Source organism: Plodia interpunctella, chromosome 21 (genome assembly GCF_027563975.2).
Source record: "Plodia interpunctella isolate USDA-ARS_2022_Savannah chromosome 21, ilPloInte3.2, whole genome shotgun sequence".
In the NCBI taxonomy this organism is placed as follows: domain Eukaryota; kingdom Metazoa; phylum Arthropoda; class Insecta; order Lepidoptera; family Pyralidae; genus Plodia; species Plodia interpunctella.
In genome coordinates this window covers 1,865,894-1,888,746 of record NC_071314.1, presented here as the reverse complement: position 1 = coordinate 1,888,746, position 22,853 = coordinate 1,865,894, and the positions used below count along the sequence as shown (strand labels likewise).

The window sequence follows — 22,853 nt, the reverse complement described above, 5'->3', positions numbered from 1 at the left end:
GCTAAGCCAGGGTAACTGTAAAACTAACCTGATAATGTGGTAACGGCTGGCTAAAATCCCTTCTTAAAAATACTTTGAAACACACTTGGTTGCAAAATCTTCTCTGTCTAAATACTATTCTGTGTGTCATTTTTTTAGTTTCACTGACCTTGTTTGGAGGCTGACAAAAAAACCACAGGGTCCGTTATAAATCGATGTAAATAGTTTAAAAAAAATAGTTTTACAATAGCTTGATTCACCCCTTGCTGATCAAGTATCTGATAGTGCATATGTTACAAATCGAAAAGATAGCGTTAAAACTAATGTTTCACTTTGGATTGGGTTAACAGGCAAATATTTTTTTTTATTTAGCAGTTAGTTTCATCAGTCAGGTTATAATAAAAACATTATCAGATAGTGGTGAAACAGGCCCTAATCGTGTATGAATTATATTATTCAAAATGTTTTCTTAAATAGATTAATGGGTAAACAAGCGTGCGGGTAGTTAAAGGAACCAATTGGAAGAACATATTATAAATTATCTAATAAATTATTCTCTCACAAATAGGTACCTAATCAAAAAACAGCGAAAAAAAAGTAACAAAATTCACGACTTGTTTATACTAATTGGAGGGCTATTACAATGAAACACAAGTCACGTAGCACGTCATTGCGTCCACACTTTCCCTCTTTGTTTTACACGATGCGTACAGGATATGGGAAAAAGTGACAGCATGAGCACGTTAGTATCGGGCTACGTGTTTGCTTGTTTCGTGGTAACTAGGCAGTTTTCTTTTCCTAAGGGTTACACAAGCTTGTTTACGAAAGTGGGTGAAGTTGAATCTAATGGAGCGATTACAACGATTAATTTTTTACTGAAATTATTACAGTCGACAAGCATTTCCATACTCACAACTTTGAAGTTAGTCGTTTGGTTTTCAACAGTGCCTGGGAGTTTTTCATGAATTTTGAAATCTGCGAAAATTAAAGTCAATGTATGTATGAATTTAATGGCATATTTTACATATAATTACACGTTTTGTACTATATTTTGTTAGGTATTGCATTTTGTGTTAATAAATATCACTTTGTATATCTATACTTATTTATAGTTAATTATAAAAATCAACTAATAAATATCCAAGCAACTAATTGTATAATCACTTATTAAATTAACTTATTAATAATCATACATGCTGTTACGGCGAAATATCGACGTGGCATCAAAAGTTGTGTTGATTCGATAGCTGTGACAGCTACATTAAGAGATAGTTCAGACACGGCGGATTCCGCGCGGTTTCAAACAGCGCGGTTGAACCGCGCGGATCCTAATTACATTAGCGCCTTACAAATCGTTCATACCTGTCCGCACGGATTGACAATCCGCGCGGCTCCCGCCACTCAACCGCTAGAAAATGAATTCGCGCGGTCGCCGCTCGGTTTTATTTACTTGACGTACCTAGAGGGCGTTCAGTTGCTCCGCGGAAGCCGCGCGTATCGGACGGTGACAATGGATCGCTTCGACACCGAGCTATTCATCGATGAGGTGGAAAAAAGACCTGCTTTGTGGAACATCCAATGTGCAGAATATTCTAACAAAACGATTAACCGCATGTACATCCGCGCCTGTCTGAACACTTGCGTTTAGAACCGCGCGATTTGCATCTGCGCGGAATCCGCCATGTCTGAACTAGCTCTAAATATTACGTTTATGGCAATGACTTCTTAATAAAAGTTGTTACAAAATTAATTGATGATTGAATTGGTTTTTATAATTACATATAAGTATTTTAAAAACGGACTTTCCAACCAACATTAAATCTTCGTTCTTGACGACCTCGGTGGCGCAGTGGTAAAGTTCTTGCCACTGAACCGAGAGGTCCCGGGTTCGATCCCCGGTCGAGTCATGATGGAAAATGATATTTTTCTGATTGGCCCGGATCTTGGATGTTTATTTATATATGTATCTATTTGTAAAATATAGTATCGTTGAGTTAGTATCCCATAACACAAGTCTCGAACTTACTTTGGGGCTAGCTAAATCTGTGTGATTTGTCCTAATATATTTATTTATTTATTTTATTTATTTATTCGTAAAATGATTCAGCTACATTGTTATAGTAATGAACTATCGTAATGATCCTAAATATGTCTATTTTATCTAGATTATACATACTTTCTACAATTCTCTGACCTTGTCAACTACACTATTGTTGACAAAATACTCAATGATTTTGGAAAGTAAAGGAAGGTAAGCAGGTACGCATAAAGGACGAAGGTAAGAAGGGATTATATAAAGAAAAAAAAGTGTAACATTTCAGATACAAGGCGATTTACACAAAAGAAAATTCACTTACAATAAGGTTCTGGTTCTTCAGTCTGTGTAGTTCCTGTAGTGAAACTAGAGGTGGAGGTTGTGGTGGTGGTGGTAGTGGAGGTGGTAATTGTGGTAGTAGTAGTAGTAGTCGAGGTCGTTGTCGTCGTTGTCGTTGTAGTTGTAGTGGAGGTCGTCGAGGTCGTCGTTGTGGTGGTTGTTGTCGTTGTAGTGGTCGTGGTCGCTGGAATTGAGAATCCCTCCACGTTTGGGCCGTTGCCCTGAAAACAATTGCATGGAAATATTAGTAAATTATAATGAACGGATTATGCTTAAATGGATTTGTTATACTAGGTACTATTTGATTACCAAAAAAAAAATAAATTGGAAAAAAATCTTTGCAAGCTACACACCCAGCCGTAGCTCATCCACGCGAGAGTTGTATTCTTGAAGGTTACACCAGAGACCGGGTGCATTTGTGCCGTGTACACCGTGACCCACCTGCAATCATAACATTTGAAGCGGTGGTGGTGTAATGGTTAAGACCCCGCCTGTGGATCGAAAGGTCTCAGGCACGTATCCTACTCGCGCCATATGAGTTTGTATACCAAACTGATTCATATATAGTAGTTTTCATAGACCACCGCTTGCTTCCGGTAAAGGAAAACATGGTTGAACACTGGTTGACAGTTTCGTTCCGTTGTGTGTATGCGACTACCTGCCATTGCGCGCCTACCAGCTTTTGATGCCTTTTGGCGACTTGGATAAAATCTGACACCAGTGTTAACAATAACACACTCGATATGATGATGAATCATAACATAACAAATCAAAAGGAAATAGTTGTTTTATTTTGGAAGGTTGGGAAACTTAAAAAAAAAAACAAAGAATAATTTACTGAATCATTAATTCTCTGTGTCATTTGAGTCTTCCCGGTTGTATCTATAGCTCGTAAGCGTCGAAGCCAAGGGTCCGCCAGCGCTAAAACCTTTTTACCACAAGTACCATCAGTTCTACACGTGCCCCACTGTACCACGAGCTGAGCTAAGTATGTCCATAGTAGGATTTTAAATAAAACATAGTATATAGAAAAATATGCTTACGCTATATACATACAAAATGCGGTCTCCATAATGCTAATTCGGATTAATCTAAAACAAACAAGATGAGTCTGTGTGAAAAAAAGAGCACCTTTTTATCTCTATTATGAATAAAAATTTACAAGAACTAAAAACCCGAGTGTAAATTACACTTTAAAAAGTATTGAAATGGAACTAGGATTTTTTAAATATAGTTTGTATGTTAAATTGATTTAGGCCGCTTACGTTACCTTTGATGTGTTCCTCGAAAGTTGTTATATCAAAACTATTCAATATTCATGTTTATAATATTAAATATATACTTACAAAAAACTTTTAGTATATGTATATATAAACTTAGTACTTAGGATTGGAGCTAAAAATATTTCGTTTTTAATACTCACCGTCGGTTTTCGACATTGTGTGGTACTAGAAGCGGCCCCACCACAAATATTGTCCCGAATACCGCAGTTAAAACATATATAAAGTGGATAGGATTGTAGTTTTCGTCTGGCAGGGCAGCGATGGCACTAGTTAAAGACATGCTGAAAGCAAAAGTATACCGATAGTGAATGAACACGTAGAACAAACTAAGTTGGTCGTTGAGAAGGTGACATCGATGTTAGATAATTCTTAATTTATACGCAAATGAGGTACATTGAAAACTGCAAATGGCGATACAAGAATGTAAAAATAACAAATCCTAATCGCTATAGAGTTGCGCCATCATGTCGATAGTTCAAATAATTGTCTACAATCCAGAACATTTTCACATCGATTTATATTGATCGTTGCTAAACTATCGACAGTTTAAAACAATTATAATATATAAAATAATATAAAATAAAATATTATTTCTGTCTATTTCTCTATGAACTGTTTATTTGTTTCGTGCGCCATCACATTTTAATCAATACTTACATTTTATTTCGTAGCGAAAAATAAAAAGTTTTTGACAAATTATACAATACTAGGTAAATAATTAGAATGTAATATAGTTTTATTGCAGTCACAGTTAACTAAATCGAAAACGGTGGCCACCAAAATCCGTTTAGTCAACTATGACTAAGCACATTGTATTAGAAAACTATAAAACTTTCTACTGAAATGATTCTCTTTGTAACATTGACATCTGCATTTTAATGAATATCGTCGGTGTGATCATCAACGTTGCTTGCTGCATCACTATCATATCTAATTCGAAATAATAATTTTTAAATTTTCAATATAAAAAAAAACATGTTTAATATTACTAGTGGCCATTATGCTTTTAATTTTAATTTAAAAAGGTTCGTAAAATAGGACTCATGAACGCGTTACTAAAAAAACAAATATTGTTTTTTAATAGGGGAATATTACGCGAAGCTCGGCGCAGATGGCGCTACTGGTACAACTTCGGTAAACAAACTGTTTTGTGGGAAGTTGAAGATTTTTTTTATGGCAGTTAAGGCGAAGGTATAGGCAAGATGTCGTATATAATCGTATATTTGTAATCTCTTGTTATAAAATAATACATCGTTTTGTAATAATTGTCATACCTATTTTCAAGAATCCTTTTCGAGCTAAATAATGATGTAGGATTTGAAAATCTTTTTGAAAAGTATGTACCAGAATGTATCTATTTAATATTTTCCGATATTTATCGTCCTCTTGACTCCCTTGTGTGTCAACAGGAACGTTTATTCTCATTGGCCCTCCCTATTAAATAATACATAAAAAAATTGTATCTATTTATTTATGAGTTTATGAGTTTGAGAGTAATTAATGAGTAATTAAAAGTTGAAACAATCAGACATGAATAAAAATAAAATAAATTATTATTATTTTTTATTTTTAATATTTCATTCTCAATTCTTCTTACGTTTTTTAACAGATTCGCATCGACGAAAATTATGGCAAGTACTGCAATACCGCTAATAATGTAGTGATTCGAGTACTGTGTAATTTACCCTGGCAGAGATAATTTACTATCTAGAGCTTTAGATTGGGGTAATGATCCAAATAAATACAAAAATTGTCATTAATACTTTAAAATATTTATATTTCCTTCCATTCAGAAGAATTGTGTTCATTCATTTGTGTCGGCATCTGCCTGAGTTCAACGATAGTAGCCGGCGTGTCTATTTTCAAATTTACCTAGGAGAGTGAGAAAAGAAGGGATACTTTTCCATAATGTTGGATTGATATGTTTTTAAAATGGTGGCTCCGCCGCAGAGCACGACGTAACGATTAGACCTTCAAAATTAAATTGTATGCAGTTAGGTAAGTAAGATATATTTTAAATACTCAGTTGGCTACCAGGTTTTGATGGACAATCGAATGGGCCTGGAACCTTGGATGAGGTCGAATTACTTAGGTCCAATGTGTAATAGACCGCAGTGCTAACTTTGCACCCTTTTCTAGGTAATTCAATTACACATTCAATTAGGTGGCGTCGAGTTTTTGCCAACCCTTTGGACACATTAGCGAGAGAACAGAAAAGTTAATCAATTATCCTTATGTTATAACTAAATAGTATAAAACAAAGTCACTTACCGCTACCTGTCTGTCCCTATTGTATGTGTCTATGCTTATCTAATGGATTGATTGAGTACACAATGGATTTTAATACGTTTTTTTGTAGGTAAATATTGTGATTCCAGAGGTAGGTTTAAATGTATAATTCATAATGGTTTTACTCGAGCGAAGCCGGTGCGAGATGCTAGTATATTATATAAAAAAGCCTCAAAAGTATGTTTTACTCATTGTTCTCATTTTTTTCATTTTTCTCATTTGTCTCATTGGTGAGAAAGCCAGTAGTTACAACTGGTGACAATTGGGATTATTTTTCCAATTTATCCTCACAACGTGGCGACAAAGCCAATGGTGACGAATGAGCGAAGCCAGGACGGGCCAGTTCGGTAAAAATATAAGTATAACACTATCAACCTGACACAACTTTTCCTGGCGTGTATATGGTTAACAGAAATGAAAAAATGTGGCAAAGTGATCAAATCGCCGGTCGCAGGCTGTTCTTTTTATGACCGTTTGAGGTGTCTTTAACTACGTACGTCATCTTCTGTATCCCTTATAATTTATATTTTTATCAATATCGACCGCCATTACCAACCTCCCGTTCATCATTGTTACTATTCGTAGCTAATATTGTTCGTTATTGCCTGCCACTATTTTCCCCCAAACTTCCAACGAATTTGTGGGAAAAGTCTATTTTTCTTTCTTTGTGTTACGGCATTTGTGAAAGAAAACAGATATGTGCTTGTTATAAAATTACGAAAATTCTGATACTTAATAATATGTCTGTTTGTTTCTCTTTCTTGTATATGAACGAAACGAACGATTAAATTTTTCTGTCTACACATTACATATAAAATTTCCATATAAGCCAAGCAGATTGTTTTCTTGAAATAAGGCGGGACAATTTCTTGTGTATTACCTACCTATTCGGGTGATGGTGATTTTTAGATTTGTTTGTGAGTTTGCATGTTTGATGCGGGTAATCTCGGAATCTGCCGAACCGATTACAAAAATTCTTTCACCATTAGAAATGTACATTATCCATGATTGTATATTTTATCTCGAAATTCCCACGGGAGCGAAAATTGTATAAGTATACTCGGTATGTTCAAAATTATATTAAATTATCATCAAGGGAACTCTAAGCATGTTATATACGGGATATACAGTTATTTCGGGTATACATTTCTGAGTGCGGTATGTGACATGCGAGTGACACAGAATGATAGTTACAGAAGTAAAGTCCTATTATTCAAATGTGTCCCATCCAAAGCGCGCATAGCAGCCGCCATGTTGCTTGGCAAACTAAATATTACCGGAATTCATCGATACTGTGAAACTGAGACATTTTTTTATAATCTCACTCGGTGAGATTTGCTCCAAGTGGCTCCTTCCCTCAAATCACTTCTACATTGTGCCTAAAGCCGTTGAGACTCTTGGATGTTGGAGCATAGGTGGCAAGTGTCTCATTAATGAAATATGGCACAGAATATCAGAAAAGAATGGGTGATTCCCACTCGAAAACGAATTCGTCTTCTTACTTGTAGAAGATATAATTACTTGTTGACCGATTGAGCGAAGCAAGCGAGGTCTACTAATACAAATCTACTCGGGGCAAAAATAAATTTTCTGTGTATTTATTATTTATTTATTTATTTAGCTAAATACAACGGTACACAATATGTATCCTTGTATATATGTAAGTATATATGTATGTTTGTAACGCGGTAACTTTCGAAACGTTGGTCTGATTTTGATGGAATTTTGAAGGTAACATACCTTCTGGATCTGTCGATAGTACTTTTAAGTTCATGTGGCAACTCTCATCAAAAATTTAATATGTTCGCGAGGTGTAAGTTCGTGGCGAACAGCTAGTAGTAGTACAATCAAATTAATACTTTAATCTAAAGTATGTTTTGTTTGCAAGGCTATCGCACTCTTTGACCATGTCCGAATGAAGCAAACTACTACTAATTTAGCTTCAGTGTAATCAGCTTTATTAATTTTTTTATACAAAAATCAAATTGTTGAAAAAAGATTTAGCTTAGAGTATGATTAAATTTTCTGAAGTGAAGTTTCCTTTTTAAAATCTTAAGAATCCTTCTATTATAAGGTTCTATTCTCCCATTTAGTACATAAAAGTCATTGTGTAAAGGCAGTTTGTAAATCCTGGAATTCGTACATCAACGGCATCAATGGCAATGTAAATGTGGCTTCTCAGCTTGAGCTCCGTGCTCTCGATGATTTGTAACATTTGTAACCAAGGGTCGGAATAGCGGACACTATAGTACAGTGTTAAAGGAAAATCCTTAGTTATTTCGGACAGGGAGACGTTTAATTTGAAAACTAATTGGAAAATGTCAAAATTACATTTTTTACTTTAGTTCTCGCGATCTGTTTTTAAATAATATAACTCCCATACAAACTACAGAGCCGATTTTGTCAAAAATCTTAACTAACTAATGCAAAAGTAAGTTTGTTTGTTACCTCTTCACGCTTCATCTGCTCAACTAAACATCGTGAAATTTCGAACACATATACTCGTAGTTTGAAGTATGGAGAGATATCGTCGGGAAAAATAATTGAAAATTCACAATCTAAACATGTATTGATTGAAATCGTTGTGGTCCAGCCTTAAGATAGGACCACTCCAGTGCACCCAAGGACGTTTAGCTTCCAAAACCTCCTGATCCGTAAAGCACCTGTCTTGTCTTATACCAAACTCTGACTCATCACTCGCCTAATCTCCCTCCGGTACAGCGTGTCAGTTCTTTCATTTTGCTTCTTTGCATGTTCATTACTAATACATATTGTTAATATTTTTTACGGGTCATTTCGTACCCCTACATGACAGCAAGCAGAAGCTACTTCCAACTAGTCTAATTCATGCATTTTGAAAGGTACCCCGGTCAGGTGCCCCGGTTAAATCAGATACTTTTTTCTAATGTCAAAAACAAAAAAAGAATGGCATGGAATTAGTAGGTACTTCGTTGTACGGTACAGTGTAGGTACCTATTAGTTCCATGAAATTTGGAGCTTGTGTAACCGTGGTGTGTTATCACGATTATTGGAGTCGAAATTCATTTGAATATAATTTAATGAGAAGAATCAAATAGTTAAATATGTTATTAATGAAAGTGATCAATTAAAAAATAAAAAATTGACATGACTACAGTCAGAACTACTTAGTAAGAACACAATTTAACTACCGCCATTACTTATACGGTAGGTACTAGAAAACAGAGGTACCAACCTCGGCACAAATATGCCCAAAACAATAAATAAGCCACCCACGTCTAAAGCACAGGAGTAGGGAATCGCACTAGAGACAAAGCATCATATAACTGTGTTTTCGTAGATACACTAGACAAATAGATAATTATTTTTATTGTTACTGTTTAACACAATTACAGACAAAGAAAATACAAACTAAAATACATAAAACTAACAATTACATTGTGCCATAAAGAAACAAAAAGGCTACAGCTCAGCTGTATGTTACCCAGAAGGGTAACAGCTGATTTTCAGCTAACACGTGATGATGAATGTAACAGACTCTTAACCTAGGCTAATAATAGATAGTTACATATGTATTAAATGTTATAGAAAATAAATATCAAAATTATCCGATACACTTTGAACAAAAGTGATTTAAAAAAAGGCGAGCTTCCTTCCAAATATCGAACTAAATGTCTAAATAATAAATTCGGCTAGATAGTCACTAACTACTACAAGCACGCAGCACATCTGTGTGTCTACTAGCCGCTGCGTCCCGTTTGCGCCGCAACTGGATAAAACCGGTTCACGCGCGCTCGGCCAGTACCTGAGGTTTGGCAACGGCTGGCATGTTTGTTTTGACGAATTTTAAATTGTTTTAAGTGTAAATAGATAGTCTAAAAACATCAAATAGATTCGGAAGCGTAAATCTAATAAACGTTTTGTTTATTTTATTTAAATCTCCTAAGCCAGCCCTACTACTTAATTTGTAAGTACTAATTTCGCACGCTCCTTAAAAGCTTTGCCTCTGTTCCTGTGTCCTGTGTTCCAAAGGTTGGTCATAAATTGGACTATTGGCCTGTCTCGAATAAATCAAAGAACCCCTGACAAGTGAAATTCGAGACAAATATTTGCAGCTATACTTTATGTGCGTGATGCGAAATATAGTTTTTTTTTCGACATTTGTTCACTACTAACTTTTCCACGCGGCTCCACTCGCGTTGATTTCCCACGGGATCAGTTCGGGATGATTTGGTATTGGTCCGTGAGATTAACAATCATTTTGTAAACATTAATTAGTTATACAATATTATTATTATTATATAATGTACCTATCGACGAAGACGCGGGCAAAAGCTAGCCATAGTTTACGTGCCGGTTTAATGTAGGTTTATAAATCTGACTCATGTGTAGGTAGTACTTTTCATACACTACAACTTGCTTCCGCTGAAGGAAATCATCGTGTTTAAACTTTATTTGTAATTAATTTATTTGCAAACATGTACAGCATAAGAATTACAAAATATTGTGCATTTCAACTTGCACACTGGTCGACAGTTTAGCTCACTAATGTGTATGTTACATTTCAATAGAAGTCATTAGGTAGTCGTAATACTCGTGTCAGATGCCTGAATAAAGTCTGACGCCAGTTTTAGCGAGAACACACTCGATAAAATTGAAAGAGATGACAGTACAGACCAAGGAGTTCAACAGCTAAACTTTATTCTACGTAATACGTAAGTTTAAAGTATTTGTTAAAGGTATATTCAGATTCCAAGTTGGACAATATTCCCCTGCTAACGGTGGAGGGTTTCTGAACCTTTTAATTAAACTGTGACGTAGATACGGCTACAGTTTTCGCATTCAACAAATAAATGCCTTCTCTAGCGTTTATTTATGGCGTTTCTACAGCCGCGGCCGCGCTATCATTAATATTTTAAAGTTTTAACAAAGTCGTCAGTTACTAAGTTACAGGTACAGTTACGAAGTTAGTCTTATCATTTGACTTCAAAATAATTAATCTGTAAGTACTGCGTTAATGTAAATTGATTGATATTGGCAATTATTCCTTCCTCAAGAAAATTGGCGGATGGTAAGGACAGCGCGACCGCAGCGGTCGAAAAACTCTAAGAACCAACTCTGTTCGAAATTAATCATGTATTTACAACAATAGGGGAACGGGCAAGGTATTTTAATTGTATAAAATATTAGTGGACTAGGCTTTGCTCGGGTAAAATCATAATAATTTACTACGCAAAAATTCGTGATCGTTGGTCAGCAATTCAAATAAATAATTTAAATTGCTGACCATTATCACGAATATAAATAAATATAAATAATACAATAAATAAGCAAAATAATTATTTGGACGGCAAGATTTGGTCAAAATGACAATATTTAAAGAAATAACTCGTTGTCATTTCGATATTTGGACGATGGACATTTGGATTTGGCGTGGCAGCGGCGGCGACAGAAGTTGCGAAACGCAGGAAATACGGAGATTAGTCTTCCAACCATATTTTTGTGGTCGAGACCCTGGCTGGCCAGCCTTTGGGCAGAAGCAAAAACATTATGGCTCAGATTTCAGCACGCTTTCGCGACGTATCGGACGACGATCCAAGGACGGGCAGTTTCCTTGCACAGAGGTGTGCTATCGCAGTGCAGAGGGATAATACAGCCTTCTTGGAACCCTTCCTCGCGGCGACGTACTAAAATCTCTTTTTTACTTATAATTTTAACCTAACTTTTGATGATTCTCGTTAAAAGAAGATGTAGCAACTATTTCAAGACATATTTGCAATTAAAATTTGAACATTTCTATGTTGATATCCCGATGTTAAATCGAGCTAAAATAGAAGGAATCGATATTTTATAACCATGGCATTAGGAAAGGTACGATTTTTTTTAAAATTTCAACTATGTTTCAGTACCTATAATAAATAATTCTGTCTATAGTATAGTCACACTTCCCCGTTCCACAATATGTGAGTGTAGGACTGTATGTAGATTTATTCAGGTATCTTTATTTGATAGTATCATTATGCGACCGAAGACACTGCACTACATTTAGTGCAGTGTCTTCGGTCGCATAATGTTTATGTATTGTGGGAGAGCCATTTGACTTCTTCATGACGAGTGTGTTATTGCTATCACTGGTGTCAGATTTTGTTATAGGTTTTATTTTTGAATCTACTTTTACCTTGTCTGTAATCCTGCACGACTATTGTCAATTAGAATAAGATGTTACTCTATTTAAAATTATAAACATGTCGTCTTGTTGCTGAAATATTCTTCTTCATAGTCGTATTCCTCATGGCTGAGGGTCGTGGTCATTACATGGACGGAAACACACGTAACAACTTTCTTGGCATTATTAATGGAGTGGTTTGCCATTGCCTTTTCCATTTCACAACACAAGTTAATAGTCAACAAGTGTGCAGGTTTCCTCACGATGTTTTTCATTCACCGGAAGCAAGTGGGGGTCGATAAAAACTTCTATACATGAGTCAGATTGTGGCACGAGTAGGATTCGAACCTGGGACCTTTCGATCCACAGGCGGGCGTCTTAACCATTACACCACCACTGCTTCTTAAATATGCTTCTTAATGCTGAAATATACTTTGCTTATATTTGTTTAAAAATGTGGTTTTATTACCAAGTATATTAGATTTTATTCAAGTCGCCTAAAGAAATCTGATATGACTTTTACGACTAGAACCTACAGACTTGAACATGGTAACTTAAACTGTCAACCAGAGTGCAGGTTTCCTTACGAAGTTTTCTTTCACCAGAAGCAAGAATGCAGTGGTCTATAAAAACTGCTGTACATTAATTTTGGTAGCTATACAAACTCATGTGACAGTAGGATTCGAACCTAGGACAGTTCGTAACCACTGGACCAGTAACGCTTAAATAAGTAAAGTAGATTTTAATTATACAGGGGGACTTTTTATACATTGGCAGTATTTTGTGTAGGGACATGTTCAGTCCATGGTTCTGAACAACTTTTAGTATGGGAGTAACAGCGAAAATGCGAAAAAAAATCAGCTGTTCTATACAAAATTAATTAAGTAACCCAAGTTGTGGAAAATGTATGGATCAGCAGATGTTTTTTTTCGCGTTTTCAAGGTTGCTTCCATACGAAAAGTTGTTCAGTACCATCGACTGAGCATGTAGATATATAATGCCAATGTATAAGAAATCACCCTGTACCTAGCACGAGAGCCCATGAAGGAATTATACAGTTTTCCCTATACGTGTTTATTTATTTTATATTATAAAATATAACAAAGAATTAAACAAAAGGTAACTATTTGTACACAACATTCGTTAAGCTGATTAGGTCCATATAATGCTGAGATAAACTCTGTAATTTGAAGCCACTCCACAACAACGCTTGAATGTTTTTCGTTACTCTCGTCAATGTCACTATATTCGATATTATTTATTATTGCTCTGCAAATATCTTGCGGCACATTAATTATTTATCGAGCCGAATTTACGCGTAGCACTTGCCGGTGTTTAAAACTGAAAACTATAAAGTCGTAATGAAATATAATTTTCTTTTTTTATTATCATTTTCAAAGTATAAGGACGCCTTTACCCTTTTGAAGGCTGCCTATTTGTACATATTTCTATTAGCCCTGTTCAAAATCATAATAATATCTCGTTTTTGGTGCAACAAATACTATATAATTTTACTTACATAATCAAAGTAATTTTGACAGCTTATACAAAAAAAATATAAAAACACACCCAAAAAAGAAGTAAATTCCTTCTTTGATTATTATAAAATAGTATTAAATGAGTTGTCCTCAATAAGAGTGCAGCAAATGTTTGGAAGCTCTTTGTAGGCCAATCGTTGCGGCTGAATGTAGGCTAATTAGTAGCTCGTAAAGGGCGATCAAAGAGACTGCCTTGTTTTGTTCCGTTACGTCTTTATGTTCACCAAAATGTGGTTTCTTAATTCAGTCTACTTACAAGTTTTTGTTGATGAGAAGTGAAAAGTAAAGCCGCTCTGATATTTTGAGACACTATTCCTTTACGCGAGTAAAGGTTTAAAGATTATTGATTTTAGGATGGCTAATCTCCCCTCCGGTCGACATAGTACTAACACTTTATTGTCTCATTTTCATCGCAGGATTGATCGAAATCTAATTTATAAATGGGCAATGCATCTGCGTGGGACGACGTCTATTGTCGGTACGTACTTGTACACAATCTGTACGTAGCCAGTCTGTACAATAAAAACCTGATGTTGTATTTGCAATAAAATTTGCACCAAATTTGTCCAACATTTTATTGATGTAATTGTATTCACTTAATAAGTACATTATAATTAATTATTAAAGCTAAGTAAATAGGTAATTAGTATTTTAATGGATAAATAAAAATCAGCTCAAACCTTCATGGCTTGATGGTATGGCTTCTATAAAATTAACAACAAGATAGCTACTACCTGCCTGTTAGTTGAAAAGTAAATTGACTTCTAATCTAATTGACTAAAATAAAAATAAAGTTTTATTGTTGCCCACGGAGATAACGCACTACAAGTAAAAAGACAAAACATAATTCTATTAATTCTCATTCAAGACCATAGTCCTGCATAAAATTGATTACTTTTTGGTCTACAATTTCCATAGGGATTTGTTCCGCAACTACGGTGCGAACAGCGAAAAGTTTCACTTTAAAAGGCTGTGGGTCGCGCCAGGACAAGAATGACGCGTAATGGTTAGGATCGTCATATCCAGATTTGACGGATATCTTTCCTTTATTGTGCCAAATCCAAAACTGAAGGTAGGTGTTTCTCCGCCATTGTAAATTATCACACCGTTCGCGAACTGCAAGCGTCCCGTTCTTGGATATAGTGCAATACGTGCCATAAATTTCACCGATATGTATCTGTAAAAAAATAATTATGTGTCATTGACATGTTTGACAAATAAATGATTGATTGATTGAAATGCGAGTGGAAATCTTTTATCTATCAAGTGTACTTCAATATTAAATTTGTACTTTTATTTTTCTATCTTCAGGATTCTAGTGGCCGCCATTTTGTTTTCGCGCCTCAATCAGTGAGCCTAAACTGCTAGACCCGCGAAACCAACACTTTTTTTTTTCAAAATCATACTCTAAACACACGCCTCCTTACCAAAATACGTGGCTCCTGTTCATATTGTTCTGAACAGAGTGCAACGAAGAATTCTCTCCATACGTGTCTGCCCAAGAACACGCCGATTTGAATGGGTTCTTCTCTTGCGACGTAGTATTTGTATGAAGCTGTCACGTTTAACACATCTGAAAAAAAAATTAAATATTCACACAAGGTCATCGATATAATAATATTAGCGGATAGAACTGACGAGCAACATGTCGTCGACTGCGCTGTCGTGTGACATGCTTCTGTGCTTTGTTATTCAGTCAGTTTATACTTCATTACTGTAGGTTACTGTTAAGTGTAAAGAAAAAAAATCCAAACTATTTTAGGATGTCTGACAATAGAGATTCTAAAATTGTAGCTAACAATTATAAAGCTAAATTATAAAAGTGCAGAAAAATCACACTAGGTAATAATTGTGCGTTGTAAGTTTAGGCCAATAAGGTTTGACGAAATGAAATCAGAAACAATAATTTTAAACGAATCAAAGGGCACCCAATTGGTCCTCTGAGATAGTCCCTCATGTCATAAGGCTGCTGGTAAGAGACTATCGATAGTTTCTATTCTAAAATAGACGTACAATCTCACCTGTGTATTTCTTTAATATTTCTTTCAATTGCTTTGGTCTCTCATTCTTTCTTCGCAAGCCATAACCACCGATGTTCGAAAATCTTGGTCCTACTTCAAGACCGCCTGCAATTTCGAGATAATAAATTAAATCTACAAGTCATTATTTAGTAAGGTTTAGTGCCGTTATACTTGGTCCGAAATACTTCTATTTGTTATTTTGTATAAGGTTATTTTATAATTCATTTGTTTCTATGAAAAGCTGTAACGATTTTCATTTTGAGGTTAAGATAGATACGAGACATGTCAATATGCATCAAGTGCTGAATTTTCCTTGCAGGATATTCAAGTTGTCACTAACTTTCAAAAGAGTTATCGAATTTCGACCATGTGAATGGCATCAATCAATAGGATATTGATAGGTTGTGTTCAATTGCACCTGATGTCGTAGATGCTGCGGGATTTCTAATACCTCACCAACTTAATTTTTGAAATATTATTTATTCAGACAACCAAGATCCATCGTGTTAGTACAACTTATTCTATATTACTGTACATATTTAACTAAAGATAATGTAATTTTAATAAGGTGGCCCATCACAGCACACCCCATATCTTAAGTGTGGCCACGTTTTGCCTGCACTGGAAAATTATGTAGGATATAAATGTATTACCATACCACTTCTGGTTTGTTCTAGAAGTTGGGACAAACCCAAAAAGAGCTGCCTTGATGATGGCAATAAGGATATGCGTGCTGATAGTAAGATAATTATGGATGCTGAAGACAATGCCAAGTGGAGAAGAAATCCACCCAATTGACAATTGAATTGGATGTGAAAGAGACTGAAAGAGCGCTCATAATAGAGAGATAGATCGTACCGACCGACTGCGAAAGATTCGATTAGAATTTAATTTACTAGTTGTTCGCCGCGAATTTACGGCCCAGCGAACACAATAAATTTATATATATATAATAAAACAGTAGAAAAAAAAAACTGTACATTGAATAAATTTACATAAAAACAAAATTAGGCGATAGAGTTGTACTTAGTAAGAGAATAAGAATAAGAATTTGAAAAAAAAAATATCTGTTTGTATGTATGTCTGATTAGCGTGTACACGCTAACCTTCGGAACCATTGAGCCGATTTGAATGAAACTTTTGTTATATAGCTATTAATCCTGGGCAACATACTCATGATGGTACAGCTGAACTACAGGAAATATAGAATGATGAGAGCCTGATGAGCATTTCCTCCTGTTGACGTATAAAAATCGAAAATTTGGAACACCTAAAGAAGAGTCATAATGATCCAGCTAAACTTTACGAAATATAATTTTTCAGTTTGATGATCTTTTGTATGTGTAGGTATCGTTACGCTTTGTAATTTTGACACCTCACCAAACATTGTTTAGCCATGCGAACGAAGTCACGGGCATATCAGCTAGTTGTTAATATACTTACTTATCAGCTGCACTTCACTATGGCAAGTTGACTGAAAATCAACTTCACCGACAGCTAAAAATGCATTTGTTAGTCTCCCAAAAGGCGGCTCACCCTGCCTGCCCACGGTCACCTCAGTGGTCTGGGCGACCGGATCGCTAGTCCATTCTATCCAAAAGGTTCTCCACTTATCATCTGTTAGTCTTAAGTTGTTCAAATAGAAATAGGCCCGCGAAGGCATATGTTTTAAATAAGTCCATGTAGGATCAACATGTACCTAAAATTAATTACACATTATTATAATATAGTTTTATGTGGTTATAAAGCAGTGTTAGGTATAATCTTATTACCTCACTATGTTAAAATCCCTTCTTAAAAATACTTTGAAACAGACTTGGTCGCAAAATCTTCTCAGTATAAATACTAGTAATAGCAGCTAAGCCAGGTTAACTGTAAAACTAACCTGATAATGTGGTAACGGCTGGCTAAAATCCCTTCTTAAAAATACTTTGAAACACACTTGGTCGCAAAATCTTCTCTGTCTAAATACTATTCTGTGTGTCATTTTTTTAGTCTCACTGACCTTGTTTGGAGGCTGACAAAAAAAGAACAACTTTTAATGTTTAAGTCGATATAAATAGTAAAAATAATAATTATAATCTTTTTTTTGTCGTTGCACAGCCGCCATGTTTTTTTTAAACGTCAACTAGTATAAGAACACTCGGGCAGTTAAGACGAATGTGACAATACCTCAATAACATTATCCGTTCAGCGGATTTGGAGATACCTATTAGGTAATAAAGAATATTACATACCTACATACAAGATACGCGCGAAAAACAATAGCCTTCCTTTGCAGTCGGGTAATAATAATGTTGTAGGCATATTATTCTGACTAAAACACTGCAGAGGAGATAGTCTCTAACCCTAGAAAGTTAACCATATTTTATACGCATAGCACGCATATGATTATAATGACACTTACATTCATGTATTTTAGGAGATCTGAGCTTAAAAGCATTTTAAGAGCAAATATTTTAATTGTCTCTGTTGTTTGTTTTATTTGATTGGAATGGTTTGTTTTTTTTACTGAAATTATAACAGTGGACAAGCATTTCATACTCACAACTTTGAAGTTTGTCGTTTGGTTTTCAACAGTGCCTGGGAGTTTTTCATGAATTTTGAAATCTGCGGAAAGTTTAAATTATATGTACTTAAATGTACAGTTTTTACAGTTTAGTTTTCACATAGAATTAATGCTATATTTAACTTATAATACACGATTTTTACTATTTATATATATATAGTTTGCATTTTGTGTTAATACCTAGAATTAGTATATACAATCAATAAATGCATATGATGGATATAATACATGCATATAGGGTGTGTGCATCTCTAATAATTTTAAGCTTCAACAAATTTAACTACCTATGTGAATAATATAATATTAATAAATCAAAAATTATACACACGGTACTATAAAGTCTTACTTACAATACGGTTCAGGTTCTTCTGTTGCCGTTGTAGTAGTAAAGGTGGTGGTTGTGATGGTGGTAGAAGTCGTAGTCTCGGTTGTTGTCGTGGTTGTTGTCGTCGTGGTCGTTGTCGTCGTTGTCGTTGTAGTTGTAGTGGAGGTCGTCGAGGTTGTCGTTGTGGTGGTTGTTGTCGTTGTAGTGGTCGTGGTCGCTGGAATTGAGAATGCCTCCACGTTTGGGCCATTGCCCTGAAAACAATTGAATGGAAATATTAGCAACTTGTGATGAAAATGCCGCTAGTTAGACCAGTACAACAACTTCACAAATTAACCATCAAAATTGTTTCTGTGCTATTCTGAGAGCTGATTTGTTTCACTGTTCCCAGCGCATAAGTCCATCGTGTGTAAAGGCCATAAAACTAAAGAATATACTCATAAGCAACAGACTTCAACGATTTTAGTTCCACCAACAAAGGTTCACCAACAAAGGTTCTTACCGACCTATAATTATATAAGCCTAAAAAATAAAATTAAAAACATTTGCAAGCTACATACCCAGCCGTAACTCATCCATGCGAGACTTGTGTTCTTGAAGGTTAGACCGGTGACTGGACGCAATTGTGCCGTGTACACCGTGATCCATCTGCAATCATAACGGTATAATGCATTATTAGTAGAAATAAGTAGTTTATTTTTTAAATATGCCGAGTCTTGAGAGAAATATAAACAAAACCCTTAACACAACTTTATCACTGATTCTCTCTCATCTTAAGATTCAAATACTGTTTAAATGAGTTTCTTTCGGCATTTCTTCTCAGCGGTGGTCGTTCCGAAATGCCAGTCTTTTGTAGCTCTTTGAGAAAAATTCCCGGGAACGACTGTTTCTGAATATAAGCTTTGACTTTGGCAGCTTCAAAATCAGTAATTCTCTTTCTCGTGATATGCATAGGAGCCCAGGTACCACTTTTCTATTTTTTCTTCTCCACTTCACATGGTGTTCTGCATTCGTCAGCCCTCCTTATGGATGGATATGCGCCTTTTTAAAACCTATTTCCCGACACTGTCCCCTGCACCACTACCACTTCTAAAGCTAAGTATGTCAATGGTATTCGTTCTTCCACGGATTTCTGATGAGTATTAGATGAGTTGTGAAAAAGGATTTCAACCGCTATGCCGCTTTTAAATAACACAATATACTTACGCTATATACATGCAAAATGCGGTCTCCATAATACAAATTCTGATTAATCTGAAACAAACAAGATGAGTCTTTGAGGAGAAAATGTAGTTATAGTTATGTCTCAAAGGACAGACGGGTATATTTTCATTCATAAAAGATTCCTTTCACTTCATCCATTATATTTAACTGGCTATTGCAAGCGTCGGCATAAAAGTGTGCTGGCATAATGTATTCGCATTTGAATACTCACCGTCGATCTTCATGATCGCGTGGTACTAGAAGCGGCCCCACCACAAATATTGTCCCGAATACCGCAGTCAAGACATATATAAAATCGATAGGATCGTAGTTTTCGTCTGGCAGGGCAGCGATGGCACTGACCAAAGACATGCTGGATGCAAAACTGTCCCGATAGTGAACAAACTAAATTTAGTTGATAGAAGATAACGTCGATAATGGTAGCAAGAAAATAACACAGAAAACTTTTATTGGCGACACAATCATGAAAATATAAACAAATTCCAATCGGGTATAGAGTTGTGACGTAATAGCTTTAGTCTGTAGGTATCTACCTAACATATTTTGATATCGATTTGTAGTAACTATATCGATAGTTTTGCACAATTACTATTTTTGTGATTAAACATAATTATGAGATACTAGCGGGGCTTCGCTCCCGTGAAAATTTCAGATTTAACAAGTGCCTTATGTGTTATTTCAACTTGTGTTCCACCCGTTTACCAAATTTCATAACAATCGATCCAGTAGATTTTGCGTGAAAGAGTAACAAAACATACATCCTCACAAGCTTTAGAATTTATAATATTTGTAGGATTCTATCATATTTTTTCAAATGTTTTTAACAAATTACATACCTTTTCATTGTTAAATGTGGGTATAAAATCGAATGATTACACAAGCAGATTAATCATCGACATTGCAACAACACTAGGCATTTCCATTTGAAACATTTGTTTTTAATTCGAAATATTAAAAATACATTTAGTGATTTTGTTAGTGGCCATTTTTATTCAAATATTAAAGATGGTTACACCCAAAATGGACTCGTTTGCTAGTCTACTAAAAAAAATATTGTCTTTTTATACATTGGCATTCAAGAAGGAACCCAGGGAAGCCTAAAACTCGTTGGTCAGACGACATTGTAGACGGAGCAGGAAAAGATTGGTTGCGTTAGGCCCAAGATAGAGAGGAATGGTGTAGACTGCAGGAGGCCTATACCCAAGAGGGATCCATTCTCAGTGAACTAACACACTAACATCATAAAATAATTACTTAATACAAAAACAAAAGAAACTGTAAATGTAAAAAATAACAAGAAACTAATAAAAAATAGACGACCTCGGTGGCGCAGTGGTAAGGTTCTTGCCACTGAACCGAGAGGTCCCGGGTTCGATCCCCGGTATTTCTGATATTTTTCTGATTGGCCCGGGTCTTGGATGTTCATCTATATGTGTATTTGTTATATAATATAGTATCGTTGAGTTAGTATCCCATAACACAAGTCTTGAACTTACTTTGGGGCTAGCTCAATCTGTGTGATTTGTCCTAATATATTGATTTATTTATTTTATTTATTAAATAAAATTATTTAATAATTAAATAAAATAAATAAGATCTATTAAATCATATTAAAATATAACATAGGAGTAAATACGAATAATATTAACTAAAACTTTAGACTAACACTATTATATAAGATAAAACAACTGGGAAATGGATAAATAAAGGCTTTTTTTTTAAATTTTTACTTTTTATTTTATTTTTTTATTTTTATTTATTATACATTGGCATTGTTTTATCTACATGCTCATGGTTCTGAACGACTTTTCGAAAGGGAGTACGCCGAAATCGTAAAAAAAAAACAGGTGTTGTATACTAAATTTAATACATACCTAATTTGTGGAAAATGTATGGATCAACATCTGATTTTTTTTCTCGATTTTATGGTTGCTTCCTTCCTACGAAAAGTTGTACAGCACTATGGACAGAGAATGTAGATAAAATAATGCCAATGTATAAAAAATCACCTGTGTATAAGAAAATTACTATTAAATTATAATTATAACTTCTAAAAATTTATAACGTACTTATACATCTGTATGTAGTGTTTATTTTATCTCCACAATAATGAGTGTCCGTCATCGTTCGGGTAAAGACAATAAATTATACACCTAATCCTTCCTCAGGAACCACACTATCTATTGGCGAAAACCGCATGAACATCCGTGCACTGGTTTTTGAGTTTATCGTTTATGACGCGGCAGAGAGCTTTGCTTTATAATATGTAAGGATTATATAGTATTTATTTTTTTACAAATCATAATTTGTTTTGTTAATTATCAGAAAAAAACACTAAAATGATAAAAAAATACACTAAAAGTAATGCTTTAGTTAGGTCGTTAGGTGCTGACCGTTTAAATAACATCCAATGCTAAATATAGTTAATCAAAATCTTTTCAATGACCCAAAACCAATTGTGTAGACAAGATTAACATTATAAATGTATCTATATTAATATTATAAAAGGCGAAAGTCTGTCTGTCTGTCTGTCTATCTATCTATCTGTCTGTTCCGCTTTCACGGCTAAACCCGCTGGACTGATTTGAATGAATATTCCGTTCGAATACGTTATATGTCGGCTACAATGTTTTTCAAAAATCAATTCCCCTATAATGTTATACAAACGGATGAAGCCGCGGTAAAATGGTGCGTTATAAGTAGAGAAGATTTTTTTATCGTCATTCTTTTTTTTTTCAAGTAGACTAGCAAATGTTCAAAAAAATAAAAATATTTAATATGAAATGGCCACCAACCAAATTGCAAAATATTTTTTTATATTTCGAATTTTGAAATTATTATTCTAAATTGGAATGGCTAGTGTTGTTTCAATATTGATGATTGCACTGACGGTTAATGTAGATACATTCAACTATGGCGAAAATTGTTCAAATGTTCTGCAATATTTTGATAGAATATATACCTACGAGTATATAACTCATATCGCAATTTTTCAACCTAAATGTTGTACTCCTAATACTCCTCGATGAGTTTTCTTTTTTAAGAGATTACTTTACGACAATATTAGTTGGCAAGTCCAAACATCTTCCATAAAAAGTAAATTATT

The 22,853-nt window shown here is 34.9% G+C and overlaps 2 protein-coding genes across 2 annotated transcripts; both read right to left on the bottom strand.

Moving 5' to 3' along the window:
* Nucleotide 1: 1 nt before the first annotated feature.
* Nucleotides 2-4,085, bottom strand: LOC128679467 (uncharacterized). The gene is made up of 6 exons (XM_053761748.2): nucleotides 3,777-4,085; nucleotides 3,397-3,444; nucleotides 2,707-2,794; nucleotides 2,337-2,574; nucleotides 893-954; nucleotides 2-160 (listed from the first exon to the last, which is right to left on the bottom strand). Exons 1-6 carry the CDS (start codon nucleotides 3,914-3,916, stop codon nucleotides 2-4), a joined length of 735 nt encoding a protein of 244 aa, XP_053617723.1. The 5' UTR covers nucleotides 3,917-4,085.
* A 10,084-nt stretch (nucleotides 4,086-14,169) lies between these two features.
* Nucleotides 14,170-20,222, bottom strand: LOC128679209 (uncharacterized). The gene is made up of 10 exons (XM_053761289.2): nucleotides 19,959-20,222; nucleotides 19,730-19,777; nucleotides 19,084-19,171; nucleotides 18,549-18,777; nucleotides 18,178-18,239; nucleotides 17,515-17,646; nucleotides 17,073-17,328; nucleotides 15,630-15,734; nucleotides 15,036-15,181; nucleotides 14,170-14,785 (listed from the first exon to the last, which is right to left on the bottom strand). Exons 1-10 carry the CDS (start codon nucleotides 20,096-20,098, stop codon nucleotides 14,468-14,470), a joined length of 1,524 nt encoding a protein of 507 aa, XP_053617264.1. The 5' UTR covers nucleotides 20,099-20,222; the 3' UTR covers nucleotides 14,170-14,467.
* Nucleotides 20,223-22,853: the final 2,631 nt, after the last annotated feature.

Bases quoted from the DNA above. Each gene is read 5' to 3' on its own strand.
- LOC128679467 (XM_053761748.2), bottom strand. From the start codon at position 3,916: ATGTCTTTAACTAGTGCCATCGCTGCCCTGCCAGACGAAAACTACAAT. The intron at 3,445-3,776 runs GTGAGTATTAAA...TGTTTGTTTTAG, and splicing joins CACAATGTCGAAAACCGACG to ATTAATCCGAATTAGCATTA. The intron at 955-2,336 runs GTAAGTGAATTT...TAATTTTCGCAG, and splicing joins TGAAGAACCAGAACCTTATT to ATTTCAAAATTCATGAAAAA.
- LOC128679209 (XM_053761289.2), bottom strand. From the start codon at position 20,098: ATGTCTTTGGTCAGTGCCATCGCTGCCCTGCCAGACGAAAACTACGAT. The intron at 17,329-17,514 runs GTTAGTTTTACA...AATTAATTTTAG, and splicing joins AGCCGTTACCACATTATCAG to GTACATGTTGATCCTACATG. The intron at 15,735-17,072 runs GTAAGTATATTA...TCGAAATTGCAG, and splicing joins TAGTGAAGTGCAGCTGATAA to GCGGTCTTGAAGTAGGACCA.